The 13,294-nt window shown below is 42.1% G+C and overlaps 1 protein-coding gene across 1 annotated transcript in view; it reads left to right on the plus strand.

The window, feature by feature from the left end:
- Positions 1-11,125, plus strand: part of CHRNA4 (cholinergic receptor nicotinic alpha 4 subunit) — a 52,716-nt gene extending 41,591 nt beyond the window's left edge. The window contains exons 5-6 of the mRNA XM_036749890.1: positions 920-2,300; positions 11,000-11,125. Of these exons, the coding sequence (XP_036605785.1) occupies positions 920-2,300; positions 11,000-11,125 (1,507 nt within the window). The remainder of the gene's footprint in view (positions 1-919; positions 2,301-10,999) is intronic.
- Positions 11,126-13,294: the final 2,169 nt, after the last annotated feature.

Consider the following 13,294-nt stretch of genomic DNA (forward strand, 5'->3'; position numbering starts at 1 on the left):
GCATAAAGGTGGAGAGGAAGCAGTTCTGTGGGAGGAGGGGAGAGGGCAGGTGAGGGGGGAATGAGTGAACCTTGCTCTCATCAGATTTGGCCTGAGGGGGAATACCATACATACTCAGTTGGGTATCTTACCCCACAGGAAAGAAGAGGGAGGAAGATAAAGAAAAAAATAAAAGGGGGGGGATGATGGAGGGGAGGGCAGATGGGGGTGGAGGTAATCAAAACAAACACCTTGGAAAGGGAACAGGGTCAAGGGAGAAAATTCAATAAAGTGGGATGGGTTGAAAAGGAGCAAAATGTAGTTAGTCTTTCACAACATATATGTGTGGCCTAGGTTGAATTGCTCGACTTCTTAGGGAGGGTGGGTGGGAAGGGAAGAGGGGAGAGAATTTGGAACTCAAAGTTTTAAAATCAGATGTTCAAAAAAAAAAAAGTTATTGCATGCAACTAAAAAATAAGATACACAGGCAATGGGGCGTAGAAACTTATCTTGCCCTACAAGAAAAGAAGGGAAGAGGGGATGAGAGGGGAGAGGGGTGATAGAGGGGAGGGCTGACTGGGGAACAGGGCAACCAGAATATAAGCCATCTTGGAGTGGGGGGGAGGGTAGAAATGGGGAGAAAATTTGTAATTCAAACTGTTGTGAAAATCAATGCTGAAAACCAAATATGTTAAATAAATAAATTTAAATTTAAAAAAAAATCCTGTGAGGCACATACTGTTGGTATTATTATTATTATTATTGCAAAGGACTACACTTGTGTAATTATGCCTATATTTACACTCACGTACATGTGTGTTTTCTCACTGACCCAGAATTGAGGAAGGAATTACAATGTGGCTGGTCAGAGAGTGCTAGCGCTCACTGTGACACCAACAGTCCTCATGCTCTTATTGGCTTCTCATCTTTCCTACCCTAGTGCAGATGGTGATTTTGCCGTGACCCACCTGACCAAAGCTCACCTCTTCTATGATGGGAGGATCAAATGGACACCCCCTGCCATCTATAAGAGCTCCTGCAGCATTGACGTCACCTTCTTCCCCTTTGACCAGCAAAATTGTACCATGAAGTTTGGTTCCTGGACCTATGACAAAGCAAAGATTGACTTGGTGAGCATGCACAGCCATGTGGACCAGCTGGACTATTGGGAGAGTGGCGAGTGGGTAATCATCAATGCTGTTGGAAACTATAACATTAAGAAGTACGAGTGCTGTACCGAAATTTACCCAGACATCACCTACTCCTTCATCATCCGCAGGCTTCCCTTGTTTTACACCATCAACCTCATCATCCCCTGCCTTCTTATTTCCTGCTTGACTGTCTTGGTTTTCTACCTGCCATCAGACTGTGGGGAGAAGATCACATTGTGTATTTCTGTACTATTATCCTTGACTGTGTTCCTACTTCTCATCACAGAGATCATCCCATCCACATCGCTGGTCATTCCTCTAATTGGGGAGTACCTGCTCTTCACCATGATCTTTGTGACATTGTCCATTATCATCACTGTTTTTGTGCTCAATGTCCACCATCGCTCACCTCGCACACACACTATGCCTGCATGGGTCCGAAGGGTGTTCTTGGATATCATCCCTCGCTTGCTCTTCATGAAACGTCCTGGTGTGGTAAAAGACAACTGCAGGAAGCTGGTTGAGTCCATGCACAAACTTGCTGGAGGTCCAAGGTTCTGGCCGCAGCCAGAGCCCAATTTTGTTACTTCACCTTCCACCAGCCCTCAGAGCCCAGACCAGTCACCTTCAGCTTCATTCTGTGTCCACCTGGAAGATCCAGTCAAACCCCAGCCTGTCTGCAAGTCTCCCTCAGGTCACTATACTGTGCTGCAGCATCCTGAACCTGGGAAGCCCAGTCCCTGCTCTTCACCCACTCCCCAACCTCCTCCAAATAATACCCATCCCTCTGGCTTCTCCAAAGTCAGATCTCTAAGCGTGCAACAAATGTATAGTTCCAACAAAGTGGAGGAAGGAGGCATCCGCTGCAGGTCAAGGAGCATTCAGTACTGCTCTCTCCAAGAGGACTCTTCCCAGGCAAACAATGGACAGTCTGCCAGCTCCCCAGCCTCTTTGAGGAGCCCCAAAGATGAAGTCCAACCCCAGGAGAAACCCTCTCAGTGCAAGTGTCAGTGCAAGAAGGTCAAGTCTGCACCTGGCTCAGATCCAGTGACCAAACCACGCAGCACCAAAGAACAGCATGCCCTGCCCATGTCACCAGCCTTGAAACTTGCAGTAGAGGGAGTCCAGTACATTGCAGACCATTTGAAGGCAGAAGACACAGATTTTTCGGTAAGTCAGTTATCCAACAAGGGTTTATTAAGTCCAACTCATAGCAGCTGTCAGAAATCACGGGGCACATTGGGACAGGTTTCTAGATAAATGTGATATGTAGCCTGCTTTTTATTTTCCTCTCTAATGACAGGGAAGGGTAGCATGGATGAGGTAAAAAAAAAAAAACAGTGGCTAGTCCCTAAATCGTGTATTGAAATGTATTGAATGGCTTGTGTGTCTATTTGCTGCAGATTTAATTTCCTTTCCCCACTCCTCTCCATGCCCAGTTAATTTTAAGTAAGTCTTGTGTGGGGAAGGGGAACACTGCAAGGAGAGAGTGATCCTGAAGAGTAGGACTCTTTAGGGTAGGACTTTTGCACTTGCATCGAGGGTCAGGGGAAAGCCAGGTTAGGATTTAATGTGTGTGGCAGCTAACCCATTCCCATACAACCGAGAACCAATTGCATATAATTTCTCTTCATTTTTATGGATGATATCAATCCCAGAACAATATTCAGAATGTGAAAGGGGAATGACTGAAGGCCAAAGAATGGGGATGAATCCGGGTCTGTCACATGTTACCTTACGTAACACTGGGCAAGAAAAAAAGGAAAATTGTCACTCATTTATTCAGTCTGGGCTTGCAAATCCCTAAGAAGAATCTCCTAGACAGAAAACTTTTTCCCAGATCAAAGGCAGGAAAGAAAGAAAGAAACTAGCATTTATAAAGGGCCTACTATGTGTTAGGCACTATGCTCAATACTTTGTAAATATTATCTCATTTGAATCTCACAGTAACACTGGGAGGTAGGTGCTATTCTGAACTCCATTTTACAGCTGAAGGAACTGAAGCAGACAAAGGGGTGACCTGCCTAAGGTCCTACAGTTAGTAAGTATCTGAGATCCTATATGAACTTAGGGATTCTTGATTCTAACCACTGCACCACCTAACTGTATCAAGATCAAAGTCTTGTGCTGTGTTGATGAAGGCCACAGAGTGGAAGGAATTTATAAAGGACTTAGGAAAGGGAGTGGAACCTGACTCTCCTGTTTATCTTGTATATAGCTTCTTGTTGTTACTCAGTCATTTTCAGTCATGTCCGACTCTTCACGAACCTCATTTGGGATTTTCCTGGCAAAGATATTGGAGTGGTTTGCCATTTCCTTCTCCAGCTCATTTTACAGATAAGGAAACTGAGGCAAACAGGGTGAAGTGACTTGCTCAGGGTCACACAGCTAGTAAACATCTGAGGCTGGATTTGAACTCAGAGAGAAGGGTCTTCCTGACCCCAGACCCAGAGCTCTCTCCATTGCACCACTTAGCCTACTTTGTGTATATTTGTTTGCATGTTGTCTCCCCTATTAGGTTGTAAACTCCTTGAGGGCAAGGATTGTTTTTTGGCTCTTTTTGTATCTCCAGCACTCAATACAATGCCTGGCACATAGTAGGCACTTAACAAACGTTGATTGATTAATTGATTGCAATAATAGAGAGAGTCAAAGTGACTGGAGCTGTGTGAATTTTGAGAGTCATGAAGGATGGCAATAATAAAGATGGCATGGGGGAGAAAAGCATCAGTTAAGGTACTTTTAGATTTACAAAGCCCTTTTGTTACAACCCTCTGTGAGGTAGATAATGTAAGTTGTATTTTCACTCCTATTTTACAGATGGAGAAACTGGGGTTCTTAGAGGTCTTTCCCAAGACTTTCCCAAGTTTACATCACAGCTCAGGCTGAGCCAATATTGATATTCTGCTCTTCTGACAGTAAGCCCAGCATTCTTTCCACTCAGGCCTTCCTATGGCCTTTGGAGTCAGGACAAACATAGAATTTGATCTGTGAGGATTGTTTCAAGAGCCATCAATGGTGCTGCTCTCAAGAGCAGGATATAGCTGATAATGGAGAAACCAGGGGAAATCAGTTCCTCTGGGCTTTTAACCTTGGATTCCAAGGATCCTGATGGAACAAATCAAGTTAGGACAATTACAGAGTCAGCCCTAAGCATGTTACTGGGTATACAGATGACCCTGGGTGATCTGTAGTGCAATATGTAAAATTGTCCTCTTGAGGCAAGGTACTTGTCTTCTTATGAAAGTCCTCAAAATAGCCCTATGTGGTTGGAGATGGGGAAATATGGAAGAGTTTCTGGAAGAGATTCCTTCCTCATTAAGCTCACACAGAAGTTGTTGCTAATACTCAGTCTACAAAGCTGGTGAGAAACAGCGTGGTTAGTGCAGAGGTGTCAAATACTCCATCCGTGGGCTGCATTTGTCCCCCAACATTCCTGAGTGTGCCCCAAACCCAATTAAAATGTAACTGGTAAATATTTAACAAAGTAAAAAACAATACAATAAAACAGAGATAATATTACATTTAAAAACAAGGGCAGTATGTAGCCTGTGAGGATCCTTATGTGTAGTTGAACATTTCTATTTGAGTTTGACACAACTGGTATAGTGGATAGAGAGATGGCCTTGAAGCCAGGAAAACACAGGTTCCAATCCTGCCTCTGACACATGCTGGTTGTTTGACCCTAGGCAAGTCACTTATCTCCCTAGCATACTAGGCAATACTCTAAGACTCTAAGTTGCAAAGCAGCTGCTGACCAATATTGGTATCAGGAGTTCCCTCAACATGGAATTCCATATATCAGTGAAATCAAAGATCTAGGTCCTATCCCTTGATAGCTGCAAGTGGTGAATGGAACTGGAAGAGAGGGAACAGGCATTCTTAACAGCAACAGGAATTAATCATGACAAACATTTATTAAGCACCTATCATGTGCCAGGTAGTCAGGCACTGTGCGACATTCTGGGAATATATAGAAAGGCAGAAACATAGCCTTTGCCCTCAAAGAACTCACATTTTTACTGGGGAGAAAACATGGAGATAATTATGTATATACAAGATATATAGAGTGTAAATGGAAAGGTGGGTAGAAGACAAGAAAGGATGCCATAAGTTGAGATCTGAGCTGAGACTTGAAGGAAACAAGGGAAGTCAGGAGGCAGAGATGAAAGGAAAGAACATTTCAGATCAGCCAGTGAAAAATCATGGAGTCAGAAGATGGAATGTCTTATTTGAGGAACAATAAGTAAGTGAGCGAGGATCTCTGGAGCAGAGAATGCATGGAGGGGAGTAAAGTTTAAAACTGGAAAGGTAAGAAGAGACTAGGTTGTATAAGGTTTTAAAAGTCAAAGTATTTTATATTTAATCCTGGAGGTAGCAGGGAACTATTGAATAGAGAGATGACATGGTCAGACCTGAACTTGAGGAAGAATCATTTTGGCAGCTGAGTGAGAGATGAACTGGAGTGGGAAGACACGTTAAGGAGATGAGTCAGCAGGCTGCTGCAATGGTTTAGGCGTGAGATGATGGTTTGTGGCAGTGTCAAAGAGAAGCAGGCATATATAGAGATGCTGTGAATGTAGAAATGATAAGAAATGGCCACAGATGGAATGTGTAGAGTGAGTCTGAGAGAGGAGTTGAGGTTACAAGCCTAAGAGGATGGTGATACTCTTGACAGTAACAGGGAAGTTTAGAAGACTAGTGAGCTTTGTAATGGGAAGGAAATACAATAAGTTCTGTTTTTTGATATGTTGAGTTTGAGTTGAGTAGGATACATCCAGTTTGAGATGTCCAAGAGAAGGGTTGGTGATACAAGACCAGAACTTAGGAGAGAGTTTAGGGCTGGATATATAGATCTGAGAATTTTCTGCAAAGAGATGATAATTGAACCCAGGGGAGCTGGTCGGATCTCCAGAGGAGATAGATAGTATGGAATGAAGAGAGAAGTCCCAGCACAGCATCTAGGGGTACATCCACAGTTGGTGGTATGACTTAGGTTACACCTGTTTGTCCTTGACTCCAAGGGCCATAGGTCAGCAAAGAAGACTGAGAAGGAATTAGGGTTAGGGTTAGAGAAGACATGATCAGATAGGTATGAGAAAAACTAGGAGATCTCAGTGTTGTAAAATTCCAGAGTAGAGAGAATATTTTGGAGAAGAAAGTGACTGTGTCAAAGTCTGCCAAGTAATCAAGAAGGCTGAAGATTGAGAAAAGGCCATTATTGGCAATTAAGAGATTGTTGGTGACTTTGGAGAGAGAAGTTTCATTCAAAGCACAAGGTCAGAAGCCATATTGCAAAGGAGTTAGAATCAAGTGAGAGTAAAAGAAATAGATGCACCAAGGAGAGACTGCTTTCCCCAGGGGTTTAGCTATGGAGAGGAGAGATATAGGATGATGACTAGTGAAGATGAATGGATCATGTGAGGGTTTTTTAAAGGGTGGGGGAGACATGGAAGTGTTTGTTGATATTAGAGAAGGAACTAATAGATGGGGAGAGATTGAAGATTAAGTTGGGATGAGGGGGAACAATCTGCTGGAGAAGATGGGAAGGGAAATGATTAAGGATGCATGTAAGAGGGGTTTAACTTGGCAAGGAGAAGCTCCACCTTTTCATGTGAGAAGGGGGTGAAGGAAGAGATCTTGAGAAGTATATGGGTGATATGAGATGAGAGAAGTAGAAAGAACGCACATTGAATGGCCTCAGATGTGTTTAGTATGAATTGAGGTCCCCACTTTAGATAACAGAAGGAGGGTGCTATGGAATGTTTCAGGAGGGATGAAAAGTTTTGGGATAGCTGTAAGTAGGAGAGAGAAGCTATTAGGAAGATGAGAGGATTGCCTTGCTGCGGTGAGGATCCAGTTAAGATTGTGTAACATAGATAGGTAGTGGACCCTATCAGCTCAGTTTTTTGACTTCCTGCATTTTCATTCAGCAGCACCTGAATAGGATAGAAGGCTGTGGATGGTAGGAATGATAAAAAGGAGTTTGGTAAGGGGTTTGTCACACATGGGACACTAGCAGACAATATAATGATGTGTTAGATTGAGGGCTGGAGCAGACAAAAAAAGACTTCCTGGATTAGGTGAGATTTGTGCTAGACCTTAAAGGATGGATAGGATTGGAATAGATGGAGGAATATGGAAAGCACATTTTGGGTAGGGTAGGTCAATATGCCCAAAGGCAGGGACAGAGGAACAAGAAGGACATTTCCAGAAGATGAGACCAGCTTGCTCTGAGTAGAGGTTGCACATTGGGAAGGAGTAAGACCTGAGGGAAGATGGTTGAGGCAGTGCAGTCTGAAGAGGGTTTTGAATGCCAAGCTGAGGAATTACGGTAGGTACACTGGGAGCTTTTATCCACCATTAGCTGGAAATTGATCCTAAAACAAACCCTTTAAATGAAGGGTGGGAAAATGAACAACTAAACCCTAGGAAAACCAGATCGATGCAACCGTAGGATAATGAAGTAGAGAATAATGGGGAGGGAAGACTGAGGAAGAAAGCTTGCCTTGAGGACTCCTAGAATATGTCTCATGTCAGTAAATGTCAAGGGTGGAAGCCCAAAGATGCCTTATGCAGTCAGTGAGAGAGATTTCTCTGTGAGTTCTTAAAACAGAAGAAAGATTTCCTATCTCCTGGCATAACACACATCTGAGAAAATGTGCCCCTTGGGGGATAACACATTCCTTTAGTAGTTTAATCAAAATCTTAATGAAAACCAAGAGATAAATGTGGCATTTATCAGTACATAAAGTACTGTCAGAACAAGTTCTCTGGAATCAGACTGGAAACAAATAAACACACACACAAAACCACACAAAAACCCCATTTTTTTCTCCTTTGGCTCACTGTGTCACTGCCATCCAAACAGCCCTTTATCTCCAGATCCTCTTCACAGGGCTGAGGTGACCTGCTTTTCATCTTTGATGAGTTACAAGTCCCTGGGGAGTACAGCAGACTTCACACAGATCAACATTGAGGGATGAGACACAGGAACACTTTGGTCGGCTCCCGTGTTTCATCTTCAGGAGAGAAGTGGGGTGTTGGGAGGACAAAAGGAAAAGGCAATTAGGAGAAAATTGGAAAAATAATACCCTGGGGAACCAGGCTTTTCTAGCTTTCCCTGGGAATAGAAGGATTATAAACAGCATCTTTACTAATAAATTACCTTGTTGCTTCTCTGGCCCTGATTAAATAAACACATTTGTTTCGATTTGGTTTAGCACCGTTGGGACTCCAGCAATTACATAAGAAAGTGGAGCAGAAAAGCCTATTGGAGGACTATTTGATACCTCAATACACTTACAAAGCCCCCAAACAGAAGTTTGGTTCTACTTCTTTCTCTTTTTCCCATCAATTTTAAAAGGGCTCTGTGTACACCATGAAATATTTTTATCGAAGCAGGGATTAAACATTGGAGTGGACTATTTTGAAAGTAGCTAAGACCATTATCTTCTATTCAGTCTCTGGATTTGAAAACACACAGGTAGGGACAGGTGACAACTTATTCATTTGTAGATTAGCTGCCCTCCTAAAATGGGCCCTACTTCAATTTGGAGAATCACTCGTGACCATCTAAAGCCAATTGAACTGTCAAAGCTCTGAAAGAGAGAAGCTGGTGATGGAAGGGGAAAGTTACCAAAAAGAGACAGCAAAACAGTAAACCTCGAAAAGGTGCTTGTGAGACATTCAGTTTCTTTTCTCCTCTTGATAGGAGCTTATTTACTCAATTTAGGTCAAATCAGAGCTAATAGACCTGATAGTTTTGAACAGCCTTCAAAAATTTTATGAATTTTTGTAGGTTCCCACATACAAGATAGGCAGACAGACACATATGCCCTCAGGATCTATGTAAGAATGTCAGCAAACTTGCAGCCCATTCATACAAACAGTCACTCATCTTTACACAGGGTTTTAGACACAGATTAACAAGATCCTGTTAGCTTTCTATGAGATCTCCTGAAGTGTTACTAACCCTTCTCCCCATCTGTGAAAAAAATTGCTATTGTATAGACCTATACTTTTTATAACTAAATCCCCAAATAACAGTTTTGGAGTTAGAAGGATAGGAAAATTTGTCCATGTCTTGTCTCAGGTAGAACCATAGCCTATCCTCTCCTTTAAATGGTGAGGTGAAGGCCAGAGTGAAAACTTTTTGACACAGTAGGATTCAGAGCAGTATCACTTCTGTGTCTCTCTCCCTCTCCAGAAATGCCTTCAGGTTGTCTCATGTACTACCTGTATGGCATCTCAAGAATTAATCATGGCCACTTAAAACCCAGATTAGGAGGCAGCTGGGTGGTACGGTGGTTAGAGCACTGGAACTAGAGTCAGGAAGACCTGAGTTCAAATATGGCTTCAGAAACTAGCTGTGTGACCTTGAGCAAGTCACTTAACCTCTATGCCTCAGTTTCCTCAACTGTAAAATGTAGATCATAATGGTAGCTATACCTTATGGTTGTTGTAAGGATCAAATGAGATAATATTTATAAAATGCTTATCACAATGCCTGGCACGTAGAAGGCATTTAGTAAATTATTAAATTTAACAGTCTCTCCTTCCCTCCCAGATGTTTCCTCAGTCAGGGCAAGATGCAAACAGGAGAGAGGGAATTGGCTGAGGAATTTGAACTCATCACATCTCTCTGTCTCCCCACCCCCAGTCCTTTATGGCTTTGGTACAACTCTCTGTTAACCAGAAATCTCTCTGCCTGTTCTGATCACAGTGAATTTAAATCAAGGAGTGGGAGTCCCTGTAGCGCAGTGGAAAGTACTGAGTCTGAACTGGGAGTCAGGAGACTTGGTTTCCAGTCTCAGTTCTTCCAGGAGCTAACTGTTCATCCTTGAACCCATGATCAAAGATTTGAAGCTGGAAGAGACCTTAAAGGTCATCTAATTCAATCCCTCACTTTATAGATAAGGTGACCAAGGCCCACAGATACTGTGATTTTGCAGAGATCGTAGCCCCTTTTTGTATCTAGATTTCCTCTTCTGTAAGATAAAGGGATTGGGTGAGATGCTCTTTTAGGTTCCTTTCTGCTCTAATAGTCTGTGAAAAAAAATGCCAGACTTTTTCAGGGAGACCATTTTGCGAACTGCACAGAAAGTCAAGGGTGGAAGTTGATGACATAGGTCTTGGATGCTTCCTCAAAGTCAAAGCCACATAAGGCTTAACAAAGCAATTGATCAGTGTGCATTGCATGGCCGTGGAACTCAAAGAATGTGTATCTGTGTGTGTACGTATACATGTGTCTTTGTAGGAGTTTCAGGTTCAAAGGATTCCTGTAGCCTGACAAACTGAATATATTCATGGTTGGTTGGCTTGCATAGACTTTATTTTAAGGATACACAAAGTTAGTGTGAAACTAATTGTCTCAAGATGACCCTGAGTAGTCATGGCTATTCTCCTTGTTTCTCCTGGTTCTGAAATGCCCTAAATGCTGGAGAGTTCCCTCCAAAAAAGCCAGGGCTCCCATTAGAGACAGAAAATCTCCCCTTTTAGTTAATGGTTGGGGTATTTGTAACTTAAATGGGTACTCTAGACCGAGCTTTATGTACAAAAGGATTTTGACTCAAGGTCCACCCCACAATATTTCTCCACTCATTGTTCAAGTACTGGGCATGTTCCCAGGATTTAGTGATATGTGCAGAAGCTACCCTGGCTCCCAGTCTGCACATTTCCCTACAATAATGGGTTTGTGTTTATCTAGAGTTAACATGACTCAAGAATATCTATTGCTTCTTATACATTCCTTCCATCTCTCATTAAGTCCTAAAATAACTTCTCTCTGCACAAGCAGAATCTTACAGGAAATGCCTCTGAATGTTGGATGGAATGGTTAGTAACTCACTGTTTTGTTCCACTTCTAGGTGAAAGAAGACTGGAAGTACGTTGCCATGGTCATAGACAGGATCTTTCTGTGGATGTTTGTCATTGTCTGCTTGCTGGGGACTGTGGGACTCTTCCTCCCACCTTGGCTGGCTGGAATGATCTAATAGAATGAGAAGACATTTAGAATATATGTGGACTTTTCATCTACCTGGAGGGAGAGAGTGAGATGGAAACTATCTCTATGAATAATTCATTACATATCTGCGCATGACTCATTGTTGAGAGCTCTGGGAATCTTCAGAGATCACATCATCTCCCAAGTTATCCCCTTTTTCTGTATCCATTTTGAAGCAGTCTTGGAAATAGTCAGTCATTAGGCTATTTATCTGGAGGAGAAGATTTTGGTTCCATTTATACCCCAACCAGTCTTACCTCCTTGGCTAGTGAAAAAGCATGTGGGAGGGTGGATGCTTTTATCTTTATTTGCAAGACTATTTTAAGGGTACAAAATCTTATAAAAGATCATCTTCAGCATGATGATCATCATCAATATCCCAGTATAAGAATAGATGTTGTTGCAACCTGTGGGCAAAGACATGACCCTTAAATAGAACTGAAATATTATGGCGTTCAATCCCTAACATTGAAGCTCTGTGTATGTTGAAGGCCCCACTGGGGAATAGTGACAGGATGATTTGGTTGGATGTCTTTAAGTCATTCTGTCAGTAAATAAACTCTCTACTTGTCTTTTGGGATGTGGTATGGGGCTAACTGTGAACTAAAGGAGAGGAGGAAAGCTTCAGCATGAGTGGGGACTGTTCAGTTGTATAGATGAAACTTCAGTGTGTTTAGCTTCTGGTAGGAAGCTGCTGAAGTGAGTCAGGTATCCAAGGACCAATAAAACCTTGATTCCATCCCTTGGCCTATAAGGGATTCCATGGTCCTACCTGTCTGATGAAGGGGAGACTGTTGTGTAAACCACAACTCTATCTGAAAAAAAATAGAGATTCCATCTACATTTAACTTAAACCTGGTCCTTGTTGGATCTAGGAGGTCCTGAAAAGTGACATAGTCCCTATATCAAAACTATCAAGTTAGGAGGCCCCTATCCCTCCATCACACCTCTACTTAGCCCAGAGCTTCTGAATTCTGTTTCTTTATGTCCTGCTAGAATGCAGACTTTTTGGAGCTTAGCTCCAAGAGGGCAGAAGGCATGTCATCTACTTTTTTTTATCTTCTCCAGCACTGCTGTGAACAGGGCTCCATACATGCAAATAGGATCTGTGATTTCCTCAGTGTAAGGAATTCTTCTAGCAAACATAGATTGCAACTGTATAAGTCCTAGGGAGCTGCCTGAAGCACATAGGTGTTAAATGACTTGCCCAGGCTTACAAAGCTAATAAGTGTCAAAGGAATAATTTGAGCCCAGGTTTACTCCAAATTCTACATTCTACCTACTACACCATGCCAACTACAGTAGGCTCTTAATAAATGTTTGTTGAAAGAATGGCTTTCCCAAGTTGTGGATCCTTCAAGATGGATGATGTTCTGTCCCCTAAGGAATAACAAATTAAATATTGCTTCATATTTATAGAAACTACTGAGGATCTGGCATCATTAGAAGACAAAAGCTAACCACAAAAGGGAAAGGTCTGAAGCAGAGGTTTCACACTTCATCAAGAAGACATCTCAGCTATTTTTAGTGGTACCATTTGAGTAAAGTCAACACCATTGGTATAGCTTTTCTTGGGTGCTCAGTTAAGTCTACAAAACGTCAATTTTCTGAATAGGTTAACCAAAAATCAAGTGTGGTACTTGAGACACTTCTAGAATTAAAGTTTTGTATACCTATCATCACTTAGGAAAAGAATTCTCCAGCCTTCATGGAAAAAGTCTAAATTGGTCTGTTGAAAAGTGGATAGAGACCTTGGTCTTAGTTCCACATAAGCCTGTTCTGTTGCTCTAACTACCAGGGCACAAAACAGTCATGAAAATGGCAAGAAATTTACTGGCAATCCCTGTTGCCTGAGAGATTAGGATTAGGGTTAATCCTAACCTGCCCATTATATAAATTTATAACCTCCCCTTGTCTATCCTCTGACCTCACAGAATGTCAGAGTTGAATCTGACCCAAACTAGAATGAGAATCATCTCTACAACACATCTGACAATTAGTCATTCAGCATTTGTCTGAAGACCTCCAAAGAGAAGAAATGCACTGTGCCCTTAAGTAGTCCTTTCTACATTTAAATAGCTAGATAGTTTTAATTGGGAGGAAGGGCGTTTTTCTTACATTAAAGCCTAAATTTGCTACTTCAAAAGATATACCCATC

Source organism: Trichosurus vulpecula, chromosome 3 (assembly GCF_011100635.1).
Source record: "Trichosurus vulpecula isolate mTriVul1 chromosome 3, mTriVul1.pri, whole genome shotgun sequence".
Lineage (NCBI taxonomy): Eukaryota > Metazoa > Chordata > Mammalia > Diprotodontia > Phalangeridae > Trichosurus > Trichosurus vulpecula.